The sequence below is a fragment of the Atta colombica genome, unplaced genomic scaffold (assembly GCF_001594045.1).
Source record: "Atta colombica isolate Treedump-2 unplaced genomic scaffold, Acol1.0 scaffold293, whole genome shotgun sequence".
Taxonomy (NCBI): Eukaryota; Metazoa; Arthropoda; class Insecta; order Hymenoptera; family Formicidae; genus Atta; species Atta colombica.
The window spans coordinates 510671-529793 of record NW_017259396.1 but is presented as its reverse complement, the minus strand read 5'-3'; the positions used below and the strand labels follow the sequence as shown (position 1 = coordinate 529793).

The window sequence follows — 19123 nt, the reverse complement described above, 5'->3', positions numbered from 1 at the left end:
ATATATATAATTAAGCACGTTATTAATGTTAAAGTTTTTACTAAACTTAATGCTCATAATTTATGGAAATAATCATTTATAAATACTGACTATAAGATAAAAAAATATGATATCAAAACATTAAAAAATGTTTGTATGTAAAATACAGTCTACAATTTTAAGAAAATATAAATCAATAATTAATATTTTGCTATAAGAGTCGTTAAGTAATATATCATTAAAGACCATAATTTTAAATTCACACTTTGCAAAACCAACAAATATTTAATTATACATATAATACTGTAGATATTTCTAAGACATTAAGAATTTCAATTGAAAATAAAATCTAATAATTACTGGATTTAATGATTAGTCTTCATTCCTCTTGTTATTATTACAAAATAATATTTTTATACAATTTATACAATTTATACAATTTATCATAAAATCATCATATTATTCAACAAGGAAAAGTTAAAGGTTATTGGGCACAAGCGAGTAACTAAACTACCAGCACAGCATACGCACTCCAAATTCAAATAATGACTTCTAGCGATAAACAGGAGCTACTGTAAACGATCTGTATAAATAGATACCTTGGGTGGCTTCCGTTTAGGCGGCGACTTCCTCTCCGGGTCGCTGCTAGACGAGTCCTCTTGTGGAGTCTTGCTGGTATCAGTGGCATGACCGTTCAGCGACTCTTTGTTCGCCGGTTTTCGGCCACTCCTGCCAGTAACTTTGCTCTTGTTGATGCTGTTTACTGCCATGCTACCGATATTGTGGATCGAATTAACCGCACTAGGCAAACAAGTAGTCGGCGCATTTTCGCGGTTCTTACTATTCGAGGACGTTGTCTCACGAGAGATGTTGAGAGGTAACGTAATGCTGCCGGCCATACTGATAGTGTTCTCGGTGCCGTCTTCGCATCTCGAGTGTCTTTGCAACCACGCCTTTTTCAATTTATGTACTGGATAGTTGGTGCTGCTAGGAGGTCTCGGTGCCGGACTGTTACATTTTTCACTGTCCGTGTTGCTGGGGTTTGTCTTGGCGGGCGTGCCGGGCGCACTGGGCGCTGGGCTGGGTGCTGTGGACGGTGCCGGGCTAGGAATGGGCGCCGGACTTGGTGCCGCGCTCACTGACGTTGGATTTAACGAGCATACGCTGCCGGTGCTAGCGGGTCGTACGGAACCGTCACCGCTGGCATTACCCGGAGCCGGACTTACCGCTGTCACTGTGCGCTGCTCTTGCGTTACCTGATTGTTTGGCTGCGCTAGCAATGCTGCAGTGTTGACAACTGTAGTGATAGACGTAGCGGCTGAAGCGATAAGCGGACTGGGCTCGCTCACCCTGGATAGAACAGGGGGACCAACAGATTGTAAGGATAATGGTTGTGGTTCCTCGGTCCTTCGCTTCTTACAAACTTCCAACGACACCGGCTGGCCGCTGGTATTGTCGCATAACAATGGCGTAGGTGCTTTCCTCTTCGGTGAGCCCGACCTCTCGACACCGAGATCGAGCGGTTGCGTCTGGAAGGCCGTGGTGATCTGGGGCTGCGCGTGCTGCAACGTTTGAACGGGTTGCTGATGTGGGCTGGTATTGAGATGCGCGGAATGAGCGATCGGCCTTGAGAGCGGCGCCGAGGCAGCCGTAGGCGGCGAGCCATGCAACGTCGGTGGCGGCAGTTTCGCGCCCGGCAATGAGCCAGGGAAGCGACTGTCGTAGACGGACCGGCTGTGCGCAGGTGGCGGCAACGGTGGCGGCGGCGCCCCGTGATGATGAGGCACTTGCTGGTAAGGCGAGCTGCCGGCCTTCGAGGTCAGCGGTATCGGCGCGGCGACAGGCGTTTCGGAGGCACGGCAGACCGGCGTGCCGGCTATAATGCCGCAATTAGTAATACCGCAGTTAGGCTTGCCGTACATGTGCGGCGGCGCCGGACTGCTGACTTTTGGCTTGGAGCCGGCCGGCGGCGGCGCGGCGTAATGCGACGACGTCGTCGACGAGGCCGTGGGCGGATGCGGATGCGGATACGGATACGTAGATTTGGCCGCGCCGTACGGCAGACCTGCAGATTCCGGCCTGCTGAGATAGCGCGGTTCAGGTGGCGATGGATGCGGCGGCGCCGGTGGCTGGTGCGGATGCTGTGGTGGGGCGTGCGGGGATTGACGGGGATTGTGCGAGTGCAGGCGCGGCTCGGGCTGCGCCGGCGGCGGTGGCGGCGGATGACCGTGCGGACTCGGCAGTTGCGTCGTCGTCGTCGGCGCTCCACCGCCACCGCTCCCGCCGCCTCCGCCGCCTCGATGGTGACTCGCGGACGTCGCGATGCTCTTCGCCTGCAGACCGTCCAGATGCGCGGGATGCAGGTGATGTGGGCTCTGCGTTGGACTTCTGTATTCGTATGCTGACGACTTGTGCTGCGGCGCCACCGACTGGACGTTCATGTAAGGCATTATCTTCGGGCTGGACGAGTGTTGTTGCGGTGCCGGTGTTTTCGGTAGCTCCCTGCCCTCGTTTTTCACAATCACCGAACTCTTATAATCCGGGAGTAAGGATGGCGGGTTTTGTAGTACCTCTCTGCCATGATGGTCCCTCTCGAGGCCGCCGGCCAATCCGCTTTTGTTCGATAGCGACTTGTGCGGTCCTATCTCGTTCTTTAACTTGAGATCATGCAGATATGACGTGCAAGATGGCTGTGGCTGATACGTCGACGAATAGTTGAACAAGTTCACGTTCGGCTCAGCTTTCGGTAACGAGCTGTGCGAAACCACCGACGGTTTCTCATGCAGGCCGGCAACCTGCAACGATGACTTTGACGTCCGTGAGTGCGCCGGTGGTGGCGGGTACTCTACTTTTCCGGATACGTTCAAAGGTCGAACCTAAAACATCGTGATACGTTTTATAAAATGATCCATCGCTGCAAATTACATAATGCTCAACATAATTTTCTATTTCTAATAAAATAATTAATAAAGGTATTGAGATACGTAATATATAAAAACTGGAATTTCTTATATTTCTCGCATTTAACAAAATTCCACACGAAAGGAATAATTTTACTCAAGTAAAAAAAATTTAGCTAGATACAGATCCAAAAGTAATTTTATCGAAGCATCAAAATAATTATGTAGGAAACTCGAGCATGATGAGCAATTCTAAAAAATCGTGACATTCTAACAACTACTTTGAGTGTCCTACATAATTATTTTAATGGTTTAACAAAATTATTTATATGTATCTAGCTAAATTTTTATTTCAGCAAAATTGTTCCTTTGTGTGAGGGTCTAACAAATATTTTTCAGATGTAGGAGTTGACCCAAACTTCCCCTCACTCATTTAAAGGCCATTTAAAGAGGAAATCGCGCGGAATTACGTAGTACATGTACCTGTTGAGCCGACGGTGCCGCGGCGGCCGCCGCGTAATAGGCCCTTTGCTGCGCGGCGTGATCCCTGGCTTCGGCCTGCCGTTGATGCCTTTCAGCCACCGCCAGGTGTTCTCGTTGCTCCCGCTCGCGGAAGTCCCGCTCCCGCTCGCGTTCCCGCGCCTCCCGTTCCTCACGTTGCTGCTGCTGCGCGGCGGCGGGATGCGCGGCGGCGGCGGTGGCTGTGGCGGATCCGCCCGGTGGACCGCTGGGATGACCGTGGTGGCTGGCGGGAGGATGAGCCGTCAACGCCCCGTGCGTCCTCGGCGGCGGTACCTGCATGAAAGCGCTCCATCCAGCCATCGAGGCCGACTGCATGTTCCTCTGCGGGACATAAGATACCTACTTCAATCAATACTGCCAATCATTTTCATCGCTTATCGCTTAACGATTCATCGGAGATACGATTTGCGACGAACGTTTTTTCTTCATTTCTCGCATTTTATCTTAATGATACAGTCTACAAGATTACTTTCCGAAAATTTGAAAGGCATTACACAAATCTTGATCGAAAAAAAAAAATGATAATATTATTCTTCGACTATCAACGATGCTCTTATTAATTCTTTTTTTTTTTTGATAAATTTAATAATATCAACTATTAGAGAATTTAAAGCGCGGATTAAGGGATCACGATTTTATAATTGTGACTTCTTTCTGTATCATAAATATGAAATAAAAATGTAATATTTGCGTGGATTACATTGTCATATACGTGTATATTGTGTGTGTATCAATCAAAGCTATTAGATCTATAATTTATTTTGAAATGAAACGCGCAGAATTAGCATGGTTGCGATGTTCAATAAAACTTAAAATACAGTGATTCACAATGTTTACAGAAAGAATTCTGAATATAAATTTTATATTTATGAACTCTGCATTTCGCACGTCCTCCATACACGTTCCAAAGTCAATGTTTATCGCTATATTCCGTTGTTATGTAGATATCGCAGTCCAGACGGCGCGTCATTCAATTGTCGGGCAAATAACGAGCAAACACAGACGGTGCGCAGCGGTGTCATGCGCATATGCAATAATTATTATCTATTACGTTCGTTGAGAAATACACGGCGCGGTAAAAAAAAGTCGTTACGAATACGATTTTAGTGTCATTCCGACGATGCGATCGCCGATTCGATTAGCAGTAACTCACGCACTTGCGTGATCTCCCTGAGATAAACATGTGCCATTCACGTGATTCTTCCAAATTCTGCATCAGCGAAAGAATTCTCATAATCGTGTGAAGATACGCGATAAACATAAAGCGCTCATTATAACTTACTGGGAACTTTCCACATGTCATCAGATCGTTCGATTCACGCGAGTGAGTTTTTTCTTCGATTCACATTAACATTGTGCATGATAACATAGACCGAGAGTTTATGCTGCTATTAAAATAGTGTCACGACATTTTTTTATATACATATGTAAATGTGCAAAATAAAGCATTTAAAAGATATTATCTTTAAAAATATGTTCAGATAAAGTGATATAATTTCAAGAGGAATAAATAATAAATATCTTTAAAAAAAATCGATTTTTTTAAAGTCACAGAGTCACTTCCACCTTTTCAACTGTAATGATATTATTTTTACATAATATGATTCTCTTAATTATTTTGTGTGTAAAAATATTCAAGGTAAAAAAATTAATACTTTATGAGATATATAATATTTTATATCTACATTTGGCATATTTCTTTTAACAAAGTATGTTTTAACAAAGTACATAAAATATTTTGTAAACCAGTAATTTTTTTACAAACATACCTTAATATTTTTATATACAGAATAATAAAATAAATCAATTGATTTAAAGAGAACACACAGTTACTTTTCAAACATGGTACGTATAAATTACATAACTTTGTAACACATCAAAAGCCTCACTCTATACACATATATATGTATATATACATACACGCATATAAAAGTTGTTCGATTAACAATAAAAAATGCAATTCTGTAATTCTTAAAAACTTGATATACAAACGCGATGGTGGCAAGTATGGAATTTATTCATTTGCGAAATTCGAATGCAGAGTTCGTGACAGGTATCGAGTTACGTGAGAGGTTTGTGTGGAAAACACGAGAAGTTTACGAGAAGCGAAGTCCGAGAAAAGTGAATTGGAGCGATGTCCAGTACTATCAGTAAGAAAGAAAGGCACGAGATTCGTGTAATTAACGTCGTGCGAGACAGTCTGGAATCTGGATCGACTGACTTCGTTAATGCCATCGGTATGGCGCCGTAAGAGGCCTCGAAAATAACTCGTCGCGAAGTTATCGAACGAACTTCGACGTGTAACTAAGTAATTTCCCCGGGAGGATCAAACAAACAGCTTCCGCTCGTTGCCAACGTTCGTCGATTTAACTCCGCGAGGAACTCGTTTCTGGAACGACTACAAGGTTGTAAATTAATGTAATCAAGTAACTGGCAAGTAACGAAGCAAAAGAGAACGGTAAATATTGTTTTCCTGTTTTCCCCGAGATTCGAAATCTCGGTAAATACGTCAGTCACCGAGTTGCAGGCAATACCTTCCAAATTCGCGTTGAAATTTCTTTCCAAGAGTTAATAATTTGCTAAACTTATCAGCTTTACTTTTCCGTAAATAAAGTTAAAGATTATTTCAAACGCACAAATTCACTTGCAATTAAAGTATATCCGGCAAGATTCTTAAAAATTTATTCATAAAAGGATTAAAGAAACATATTATTCTATCTTTTGATTACTAAATAAATAAGAAGCAGCTCAATCCTTAAAAAAATTTTCCAACTCAAAAGATTCCCATATTAATTTACAAACGTTTTAATAGTTTTTACTACACTAAAAAAATTACTAAATGAGATTACTTAAGAAATATTCTTTTTAATAGTACCAAGTAAACAATTACAGTAAATAAATATTTATTCAATAAAAAAGATAGTTAAATTAACGATCTTATATCAAATAAATATATGTTCACATTTATAGTAAATGCTTGTTGAGAATTATTCAAACAAATATTGATCAATATTTTTTCTAGGTGTTAATCTATTTTGATAAAACATTGCAAAATGGTAGTTAATAGTTTTCCTTCAAGAATAGATATTTTTAGGTATTTTTTTGTCAAATCGAAAAGAAATCAAATTCTCTTTCATAAGAAGAAAGACATCGCATCCTTGCAGGACGGTAGAATTTTACAAGGTCGAGTGCAGGAGCTTCGCGAAGTCGCGAATCTAATTATAGGCCTGCGAAGGTTTACTATGCTAATCGAGCGACGCGAAGTAAATGTCAACCCACATTCTGTTTACCTCGATGCTCGCGTCATCGCTTCGCGGCGCGCGTTTTATGCGCGACACGTCGCGTCCTTACAAAAAGAAGATGTAACGAGGGCGATGTGACACAAAAGCCGGCAAAGTCCTCGTTAAAAGTGCTCGGCAAACGTAACGTGCGCGCCAATACATCACGCCATATACATCTAATCGCGCGGATATCAAATCGCGTTGCATCACACGCTGCTTATCTATAAAGCCGCTTATCTAAGTAGAGAAAAAAAAATAGAAGAGAAAGAGGCACACGGAGCTTTGCACTCAAGCATAATAGAAGTTGTTTACATTCCTTGTCATCGGCGCACGCGAATGAATTATAATCACGCAACTCCCATGCGAAACGTTACGTCTTCTTGCGACACTATTATAAATATTCCATCCCGTATCCCCTCCCGCTATTCACTGGTGGATTCGTGCGCGTATCTCGAATGACAATCCTGATCATTTGGTGTGTGAATGACAGCGATATACAATTTCACTTGTTTCATTTTCCGATGCTTCAAGTAGTCGCGAATAAACGCACGACGTGTGGTGCTTCGGTATTATACTTGAGCATGCCACCGGGTATGCGGGTCGTGGCGTGATGTAGGACGACTGCGAGCAAGCCGACGAGCGGGAGGAACGGAGACGGATTATGACCGATTGCACGTAATAAAAGCGACATGCCATTCAGAGTCAATCAAATGCCGCTCGCCATTGGTTCGTTGACTTTCTCTCCTGTTGAACTCTCAACCCGCGCCGATTAACTTCTCACGCGCGCTTTTTACGCGCCGTCTCGTTCGCACCGCTCAAATATACATGCCGTTTACTATACCAAGAGATTTTCACTGCCTCTCTTCATGCAAAGGAAATATATCATCAGGGAAGGAGAGGAGGTTTAGCAATCGCCGCGAGTGCGGGACACGGCGAAGTCACGTTCACGGTGCGAATGGTAATGTAATCCAGAATAGAAATTGCCACGGCAATTTGTAGTTGGTTTCATGGGACACTCGCCTTCATCGTACGCGGAATACACTACTGAAAACTTTCTAATCATCATCCTGGATTTATATTCGCTTCTATGTAAACTGCGATAAGCTATTGTACAAAAATAAATTTGGATATTAAAATAAAGATAAGTTTTATATTATAAAAAATAAAATGTGATAACGTCTAATATCATCATCTAATGTATCACGTATTTATCATACTATTGTAATAAATGTAAGAGATTTTCGTTACAATATATAAATATGTGAGTTATCGATATGTGGATAATTTATTTAAAATGAATAATAAGATAATATATCATTTAAACATACATAGTAGAGAAATATTTCATATTCATGTTGAAAATGATCTTTAAGTTCTTGTAAAAAAATTTTAAATATATTCAAGTGTGTATTTAACATAATGTGATTACGTTATTTAAACAGTTGTGTAAACGAATATTAAACATTTCTTAGTGTCAAAATAACACAATTTATTTTACAAATGATTAAGATGAAACTGTGTCATAAAAAATGTGTCTTAGAATACAATTCTACGATAAATAAATAAAATATGTGTTAATCTAACATATCGTAAATGTTAGTTTTATTGAAAAAAATACACCTCCACTTTTTAACTTATCTTCTTGTGTTTATTCTTTTATATAATATTTGTGTCATCCTCTAACATATTCATCTTATATTAAATTAATACATAAATTTGAATGGAATGGTTTGGGAAAGTGAAATGTGTTAAATTTTCCCACAATGTAAATATATATAACATAATATTTGCAAGCCACCCATCATGCCATAGATTTCTTCCTACCTTCCTTTATACCATCGCTCCGATTACCTTGCTTATCGCGCGCGCCTTCATTGCGTGTGTTATTACAGAGTGGAAATAATTTGCGCAGATAGCACGAGCTGAGTCATATCCAAGGAAAGTTTAGGTTCGTCTCGTAACATGATCGACACAATAACAATCGCGACGCGGCGTGGCGGGTCGCGCAGAAGGTGTCGTATGTATCGGAAATTGCGCGTAGATACGTGATCATACTTTAAACACGTTCTCGAAGTAATTACGGGTAAATAATTACGCCGAGCCCGAAGTACAATTTTTCTAGTCAAGGACATCCATCAAACGGTACGAAATTAATGATTATAACGGCACTGCTTCGGTACTGATTATTCACGAGCGTTTGCCCTTGAAACGATCGCAAACACAGTGATATTAGTAGATTAGGGATCTTAAGTTGTTCATTACGTAAGAACTTCCTGAAAGGAAGTCGATTCGCGTCGCTTCAGAATACAAAACAAAACATTTCAATTCTTGCCGAAACATATACCCATTTTCCAAGTACAGTTCTTGCAGTAATAATTAACTTTCGTTTGCACAATTCTTTCCTTCTGCCTTCATTTCTCGTAAAATTAAACACTAAGGCAAGAATATTCATAAGAATCGAAAAGCATAATTGTTTTTATAAGAAGTAAAGAACGGTTGGAAATATCCGATGTACAAAGACGTAACTCTCTTTTCCCTTTTCTTTTTTCTTCTTTCTGAAGCAACGCGCGCGATGTTACATCGTGTAATATCTTCGTCATTTATTATACAATATATAGTACAAGATAGCGTAAATAACTTGTAAAATAATACGGATCTAAATAGCAAATGAAAATCAAAAAATGTTCAACATAAATAAACGAGGAAAGCGATATTCGGTCAAAAAACAGATATTGGCGCCTAATAATATTCTTGCGTAAATCTTATAATTTTCTAATTTTATTAATTAATTAATTTTCTAAAAAACTACCAATTATTTGTCTTGTAAGTGTAAACTGCGCTTTGGCCTTCTTCGCTTATTTATGTAAAATACAGATCTATTTTGTCGACTTGTCATTGAGCATGAAAGTGCGCCGAATACAACTTAGATTTTCCCCTAAAGAAACGATAACAAGAAAAGTACCTCCTTTCTAAGAAAAATACAGAACTATCTTCCTGTCCATTTCGATTTTCTTGCCTATAAATTTCTTTACGTAAATCGAACGTCTATCGAACAAACATCAGTAATTTTTATTGCACAAAAGTAAAAAAAAAAAACCTTTGTTCGTTGCTTTATTTAAAATTCCGTGAATTTGTTTGTATCGAGGTAGATAAGAATTACATCATTATGTGACAGCAAAGAACAGCTTTCAATAATCGCTAAATTACATCATTATGTGACAGCAAAGAACAGCTTTCAATAATCGCTAATCAGTCATCGAACGATGTTGCGAGCAATAATTGAAGACACGATAAGCATATGCACTTTATCGATCGTAGAAATAACAGGGCGTTATCGCCATTGATTTGAAACCACTATATGACTGTCAGATCGATAAGCGGATAAACCTGTTCCCTCGTGGGAATACGAGCTATTCTGAAACAATTCAAAGTAATTGCTTTCGTTTCATCTAGAATAAACATCGACAAGAATCCAACGATCAGCGATAGGTATGTCGCTGAACGGAGTTTCACGATACGTAAGAAGTTCATTTAAATCATATGCCGATAACTCGTTATTTCGTGACCTCTGACAGTCTGGAGCAATGGATTGACGATTGTGCAAGAGAAAAATAAACAGAGAAAAACAAATAGGCGGAAGCAAACGAGTTTCATCATGCAACGACTTATAATAATTTACGCTAATTCGAAATTCTGCTTACGTGGCACTAAAAATTCTTTGACATCGTAATAATGTATGCGAGAGGCGGTAAATCAAGGTGCGAACATGCAACATGTGTCAAGAGATGTATAAATAACTATACGTATGCACAGGTAGTTTGCAAAAAGCCGCGATCGAGATCTCGCTTTCCTTGAACGATTTCGTGATACGCGATCGTCGTGTAAAGAATCTTCACGAGAGGGAAAAAAAAGTCGTGCCGCCAAGCGAATTATTCCGATCGCTATTTCCACGCAAATGCAGGGAAACGATAACGCCGGCTTTTCACGGGAACGTAATATTAGTCGTAATATCATGAAATCCACTCGACCTTCGCGAGAATACTCGGCAGAAATCCAGGCCGATACAATTTCGACGGTGCCGTATTATATTTTGCAAGGACCGCAGGAAATCACACGGGCGCCGCCGCGTAAAAGGAGACGCTCGAAAAACAGCAAGCGAAATCGAAGCGTGATACAAAATTCGTGGTAGGTTTTGCGAACGCGAGGAACGAGAAGGTGCTATCTTATCGCGCGTTATAGACGGCGCGAGTATATTATGCTGCCATTGCAAACAGATAACGGTAAGATAACTCGTGATAAAACGAAATGAAGACCATTCGGTTTATTTTTACGACTATGCAGACGCTCGGCGTCAAAGCGACAAAGAGAAAAGAAAGGGAAGAAAAACACGTGCCTTTCACCTGTACGCTCGCCCTCAATCGAACGAAAAGGATCGCTCGAGGATGAAGTTACGACTCGAGTATCATCGAACGATCAGTCGTGAGATCCGACCGTAATTACACGTTTAATGACGCGACGGCTGTTTAAAAAAAAAATGAGGTTTTAAAATCCTTCTCGTCACGTATCAGTGACAAATGTATATTTTACCGTCATGAATATTCTCGGAACACTCTTATTACAGAGGGAGGGAAAAAATATCTCTACCAGACGTAATTAAAATAAAAAATACAACATACATATTAAAAACTTCATGCACCGATTAGGTGCAGTTTAAACATTTCTGACATATTTAACACTCTCGAGAAATTATCGTAAAGACTTTATGTTAAATATGTTAAAAGTTCTTAATTTTTAACTTTCGCAAAAGTTAAAAATAATACAATAATCGAATGTTCTTAATAATATCATACATTTTTGTTCTGTGTATCTTTCATCATTTACCTTTTTTCAATGCTTTTAAATCTACTCTTTGCGTAACAATTGAAAATAATATTTCAGTAAGTGAATAATCGACCAATACACTAAGAAAAATACCTGGTTGGATTAATTGAAATTCTAATTGAAAATAAACGAATCAGAATTTTCTTGTTAAATGTACTAAATTCTAGTTCAAATAATTGATATATAATCAGAATCCTTCTGTGATTCCATTTTCAACTAAACATTTTCCTCAGCGTATATATATATATATATATATATGTACAATACAAAATAAACAAATATTATTTTTAGTCCTCCTCAGGTGAGATTTTATACTAATATTGTTTTTTTCAATTTTATACATTCTACCTCTTATACATTCTACGCTTTTAAATCATACGTCGATTACTATTCGGTCTTGAAGACAATTTTATTTCTAAACTGGAAATTTAATCCTATTACTACATTGTTACATTGTTATTAATCGATATTTATTTGTTCTGTATTGAAAATGCAGTGAATTTACCAATCACTCTTCGACGATATGCAACTACGTCGAATTCGAAAGGATCAAGCTGCACTAAGCACTTCGTAAGAAGCTAAATTCGCTGACGAGCTAAATTCGCTGTTGAGGAAGCCTGACGGCTTTTTATGCGATTGGATACGCAACACGAGGAACGTCGACTACATATACTTAGATTGTATCGTCGTTTCGAGTTCGTACTATATCGTTTCTACTTGCACACGTAGACGGTGCTTCGTAAACTCTCCGTCAAAGTTTCAAGCATTTCCCGCGATAAATCTGAAAGCTACCTCGCTCAGCAAAAACTCGATGTTATCATCTTTCCTAAAGCAAATATTTAATTTCTTCGGGAAGAAAACGAAAATTAAATATTTAGCCATTCATTTTATATATAAAAAAAAAAAAAAAAAAGAAGCTCAAGTTCAATGTTTGTCACACGAAATATGATGATTATACTAAAAATAAGTAATAATTTTTTAATAAATTTTTCTTACTAAAAAGCTAAGAATATTAATTTAGATTTTTTGTTTACTTTTTTATATATAGAACTACATATAAAAATATTTAGTTTATAGATATATTTAGTTTTTTAACAATAAAAATTATATAATTTTCTTCTTGATTTTTTTTACACACATTTACATTTTTCCTGTTATTTTAGAAGTTCGAATATTCTTTTGCGTAGCTTCATTATTTCATTCTCTTTCCATGTTGCATTCAATTAAAGCTTGTTAACATAAATATTCAAGATCAACTTCAATCATAGTGGTTGTCCTCGAACAGTCTCAACTGAATACAACAAAAAAAGAGTTGATGAAATCATTAAGGTAAACATATATAAGGGAAAAAAACGGAATCCACAAAGCAAATGCGTCACTGTTTTCAGGTAGCTGAAACGAAGTTCCATCACAAGGAAATATTTAAACTTCCAGATGGGAAATTATATAGCAAAGTAAACAAAAGTCTGTAGATCAAGATAACATATACATTTGTGTCTCCGTTTGGTTTTCCTTAACTTGATTTTTCAATAAGAGAAATTTTAATTTATAAAAATTTGTTGCTCATTACTTTCAGCGAAAATACGATTTTCATATTTTCTAAAGTCTAAACGGGTCATGGACAATTGAAACTATTTCACACGTTACTGATCCCATGCCTTTATCAGAAGAGAGCTGCAAAAGTACGGGATACCAGATGACCAATAAATAAACGATGAACCAGTATACGATATAACCGACGAGGCATCGTGTACACATCGAGCACACATGGTGCTACCTATTCAATGCCGGATGCCTAACGGGATCTTTGAATTTCTATTGTGCGTCGCTATTCAGCCCCGGTACAATGGCACACAGAACGATTATTGAGCCTTTGCACAATTACGAGTACGGCGTCAAAGAAAATGCATCTTACGTACCTGACCTCGCGGTCTCGAGACGCGTATATCGCGCAATTATGGCGACGTTAACTGCTACAGTCGGCTAACTGTCGTATATCGCGAGAAATTAGCGAAAGACGGCAACTTTGTAACGTTAATGAATACGTCTGTAAATTTCCCACTGTGGCATATATGTTTCATCATTATAAGACATAAGAGCGCTTGTACCTTTTACACTTGTGCGACGACAAAGCATTACGTTGTAATTCTAACCAAGCGTTTGCAATTACATATTACGTAAAAGAAATTTATATACTTCCTTGAAGGATTTATAAAATTACTGACTGGCCGAATGTACAGGTTTGTGACACATGAGGAACGACTACGCAGATCTCGCAGAGGATATACGAGATCGCAAGATGCCGGACATTATAATCGAGCATGATTGAATTATTAATCTACCGAATGACTGTCTTATTTTTTTCTTTAACAAGATATCCGTTCCAAGATCCACGAGGCAACGATGTAATTATAAAGCGTCGGACTTGGCCGAAACTGAGCATGTCATTAATTTCCAGTCAGCATGGCATTTCGCGAGCTGGCCCGAAAACCTTGACTCACCCGCTGGAAGCGAGAAGAAAAAAGATCCGGAGAGAGTCAGAGATCGTTGCACAACCCGTTGAAACGCGCGAGAGCAGCGTAATCAAGATTTTAATACGGCCTGCTTTTCATGCTCGAGGGGCCCTTCACTCCTCAATCTAGACAAGTCGATTTCGATTTATTACGCCTTTCATCTCCTCGAGATCTCCGAGAAGATAATCAGGATCAGTAATACACGGTAATACAAGTATGCGCGTTATTATGGCAATTCAGAGAAAATACAAATGTTATCGACGTGCAAGGACGACGCACGATTATGACCTGATGTCATATGGTCGGTGAAGTTTAGTTTAACATCCGTTATCTCATCTTTCTTTGACTTGTTTTTGTTTCATTTCCTGTTCTTTTCTTTTCCTTCTCTTTACCGTTACTTTCCAACAAAAATAAAAAAATATTCAGCTGCGTTCATTACATTCTCCTATACATTTTACGCGTTTCTAAGAATCTTCGCAGTCTTTATAAATATTTTTATGTTAAATCTATGCTAGGTATTATATTATACATCATACATTTCATTTCAAAAGAATTTGCCGTGTAGGTACAATATTTAATTAGATCTCTCCTTTATATGTAATATTTTCTTCCAAGTTTCTGCGCTACTTATTTGTTAATTTTCTTATTTTACATTTTTTTCACTCTTTACCGGAAAAAAGAAAAAATTGATATGAATAACTATTATTTTGTTGATATGTGATTTACAAAAAACTTTCTTACTTTCTAATTTAAAAATAAGAAAGTTTCATATCAACAAGTTACACATCAACAAGACTACATCAATCATTTCTTTCAGTGCAAACGTTATTGTTTGTTCTTTTTATATATTCTTAGAAAGCTTATTAAAAGTCTTGGAATAACAATAAAAGCTTTATCTATCCATCCTCTACTATGTCGCTTATTTTACAGAAACGCTAATGAGATGAATTTTAACGTGGTCGAGCGTGTGCATTGTGACGGTCAAAGGTATATCAGCTTCGACGACCTCCACGTGCAACGCGACCTTCGCCGCGATCGCATTGGATCGCATTGCCGCGCGGATGGTGTCGCCGACTGCGGAGGAAACACGCCGGCGCGGCGCGGCGAACGGATATATCTAACGGGTCGCCCAATTTACGCCTGACCCCCGCTGAGCCGCGCGGGAGAGAAGACCGCCTTCGCTTCCACGGTATAACACGCGATCAAACGAGATTAGAGCCCACACATTGCATGCGCGCGTGTGTATCCGTGCATGAGCTCGTATGCGGTCGTAACTCGGACTAATCCGCCTAACGCCGTCCGTTACGGACTCTCGGGCTCCATACGTGGTATGTGTTCGCCGCGTATTACGCCATCGTGTGCATGCTATCTTCCCCCCCCCCCTCCCCCGCCCTATCTCTTTCTCTCGCGAGCGCATACATATATGTATTAAGCTGCGATGCATATGGTACATGGCACTGTACATACCGTGTACATACATGTGTACGGATGGCGTGTGTGACCCGCTTACGCGAGAGAACGGCGCGACTTGCTTTCGCGTATATTACGGATAACTGTACTGCCGGGGAGGAAGAAAGAGAGAAAGAGAGAGGAGAAGGACCGGTCGCGTGCACGTGTGCGTGACACACGTGAACGGGCGAATGCACATACGTATGCGTATGTAAGAAAGAGAAAGAGACCAGCGTGATATTTATGCGCGCGTACGACGCGCGTCGGAGAAGGAGTCGAGTAACTTCTTAGATATGTACGTATGTATGTACACGCGGATACGGTACGTGGACGACGCGGCAATTAACTCCGCGCCGTGGAATTAGAAGGCGTGGGTACGCCGACAAGCGAATTCACGGCGAGCGAACGCTAACGGCAAGGCGAGGAAACGTGACGAAATTCCGAGTGCAATCCGGAATGCAGCCGTCGTTCATATAGAGGAAGATGATCGCGGATGCGTTGCGATGCATTGCGTTATCTTGTGTTGCGCTGCATCGCACAGCTCATGGCTTACGTTACATGCGACGAGTTACGCGCTCGCGATGCCACTCATTTGTCGTTGAGAATGTATTGATTTCTTTGCGTGGATGATGAATTCTCGGAAGGCAGAGGATTTAGAGGAAAGATGAAAATAATCGTAGATGAAAATTTTGCTGAAGTAAAAATTTAAGTAAATACAGATCTGAAAACAATTTTGTTGACAATCAAAATAAATATGTAGGAAAGCCAAGCATGATGAATAATACTGCGAAAAGTTTTGACATTCTACCTTATATTCTATCAATCAGTTGAATGTTCTACATATTTATTTTGATAGTTCGACATAATTATTTTTAAATCTGTATTTACATTGAGTCTAATTGAACACTAATTGAAATTAAGGCAAAAAATGGATAAATCAAAATTTTCTGATTGAGTCTATTATAATTTTAGTTAAGGTAATAATCAGAATTTTCTGAATTGTCCATTTTTCACACGAAAAGAACAATTTTGCTGAAGTTATCTAAAAGTTTAACTATATATAGATCTGAAAATAATTTTGTTGGGTTATCAAAATAATGACTTAGAAAACTCAAGCATGAAGAATGTTACATAAAATGTATTGACACTTTAATAATTATTTTGAACGTTCTACATAATTATTTAATAAAATTATTTTCAAATCTGTATATATGTAGCTAAAATTTTAGATATATTTCAGCAAAATTGTCTTTCCCGTGCAACCAGAAATTTTTCTGAATGTGACTAAATTTTTTATTTTAATAAAAAGTTTTTCCGTGTCTACATCAAAATCTTGACTTAAAAAAATATATGTATAATACGAGAAAGCTTAGAGTATATGCAGAGATCTATAATAAAATCGTAGTTAAATTATACCAAAATGCACATAAAATTCTCTATTCCCAGGCGTTTAACTTCACGCGAGAATTTATATAAAACACGAATTTATTTTGAGGCCCGTCGAGGTACTAAAAATATCATGGCTATTTCATATTTCCCTGTAAAAAATTACCCTATAATTAAGAAATTACATTTGAATATGTACGCCCGCAAAATAATTAATATATTATAATTACGTGGGTGAAATAGCCTTACAACCTCAATTACTATAAAATATCCGCTACGTGTATCCGCATCTGATAATTCTGCGGGAATGCTCTTCGCATCGAATTCTTTGTACCTGTCTCGGTAAGGTTTATACATTCTTGGGATTAAAGGGAAAGAAAGAGACGCATTTTAAAAATCGCAAGTAACAAAACGACAATCCTACAATTCAGCGTTTCCTTTAATCCGTCTCTGAGAAAGAGACCGGTGAAGAGCCATTGTTCAACAAATTCCTCGCTGCAAAAGCGAGTCCTCGAGCAACTCGATGCAAAGGATCATCCGTCGTGAAAATATATATAGCGAGGAAAATCTACCCGGGCCGATGATCGTGCACGCTGGAGTGCGTGCCTCGGCGACTCTATTGTTGCACACCGCTGTCGCACGGAGTGCATAATTAATGACCTTCGTGCCGAGGAGTTTTGCATTGCAAATGCCACTCGCGGAACGTTCGCACGCACGTATGTATGTATGTATGTATGTATGAGCGTGTATTCGTGTCAGGAATAGAAAAAAAAGAAGATGAAAGAGGAAAGAGGGAAGAGATGGGAACGAACCATTTTGCCCGGACAAGCGGCGTGAAAGTTTTTGATTCACCGATGATGACAATTGGCACGTAACTTTACGCGTAGCTTCTTTGTGTATCACTATCGATGGTGACCTCCTTTCCTCACCCGATTCAACAACGTTAGTTTGTCATTCACCAACGAAAACGTATTTCCGTTCTGCATAATCAATTGCTTCGCTGTTAACAATAATCGCGGTATTTTTACCGTGAAGCTTACCCACTGACCTCGAAGTTATTCAAAAGAATATACATAATTTTTTTGTAAAATGATTCTTCAGTAAAATTAAGAGAAAGATAAAAATTGCAAAATAGAACTATCTAATTGGGTCGCATTGCCGGAGTGTATAATTACACCATTTTAATTACACAATATAATTAATATCAGTCGGTCACGTTAATAGCATCGGCCTTTCTCAAGTTATTTGCAAAATGGAAAACCATTCAAGTGATAAAGTATAGCATGTACAATACATACGTTGTATGCAAGCAATTAATAAGCTTAAACGTCACATTTCCCAAGTGTAAAAAATTTTCCGTACTATCGCCTGATGCAGAAACTAAATCGTTATTTATAATCTTGATGAGACAGCAGTTTGTGGTATATAATTAATTCCATATTCAGATACCATATTCAGATTTTGTTATAGATTACTGATATTTGTGGACTTCTATGAAAAAATACAAATATTTATGAATATATAAGTTTCCAATTTAAATGATTATCTTTAAAATGTCTTAGCCTTCTATTGTCTTGTCCATTCATCTTTCATTTAAAAAAAAATCAATCGTTTCTAGATACAGCGTAAAGAAATCCTACTGTTGTAAATAGTTTTGAATGTTAACAAAAATTGAATAGAATCATTTCTCATCTGCATCTTTCCGACTGAAAGAAGACAACTATTTGTCATGCGATGTAACGATAAATCAATTCCGAAGAAATTTACAATTTTTTTAATTGAATGCAAATACATAAATAAAAATATCTAATTTATGATTCTATTTATAATATTTCTACTTTTCTTCCTGCCCAAGAAAAAATTTCTTATAGAAAAGAACTGAAGATGCATATAATTAAATCATATCTTTTCGTTTTCCAGGCAATTACTCTTATCATTAATTACTCAGTATATATTCTGCGTACCAAAATTGTCGATACACCGCATTTGCAGGATCGTTTGTATTACCGTTTTATTATGCTGCTCTTCTTTTTTAGTACCTACAAAGTTCATTTCAATCTATTTCGAATTTATATATATAATGTCTCAATCACGTTGCACATTTTTCTTTAGAAATAAACGTAGGAAGATTCGCGTTAAAGTAAAAGTTTATTTAACCTTCTTTATTGAATATCATCACGTGAGTCAAACAAGGAAAAGAAAAATTTTTGAA

The 19123-nt window shown here is 38.6% G+C and overlaps 1 protein-coding gene across 5 annotated transcripts in view; it reads right to left on the bottom strand.

The window, feature by feature from the left end:
* LOC108690055 (serine/arginine repetitive matrix protein 2) overlaps positions 1-19123 on the bottom strand; it is a 322951-nt gene that overhangs the window by 10776 nt on the left and 293052 nt on the right. For 3 of the 5 annotated variants that reach the window (XM_018197125.1, XM_018197126.1, XM_018197128.1), the window contains exons 10-11: positions 3363-3740; positions 579-2855 (exon numbers count right to left, since the gene is read on the bottom strand). In XM_018197125.1, the coding sequence (XP_018052614.1) occupies positions 579-2855; positions 3363-3740 (2655 nt within the window). The remainder of the gene's footprint in view (positions 1-578; positions 2856-3362; positions 3741-19123) is intronic. The other 2 variants (XM_018197127.1, XM_018197129.1) reach the window with 1 other exon arrangement.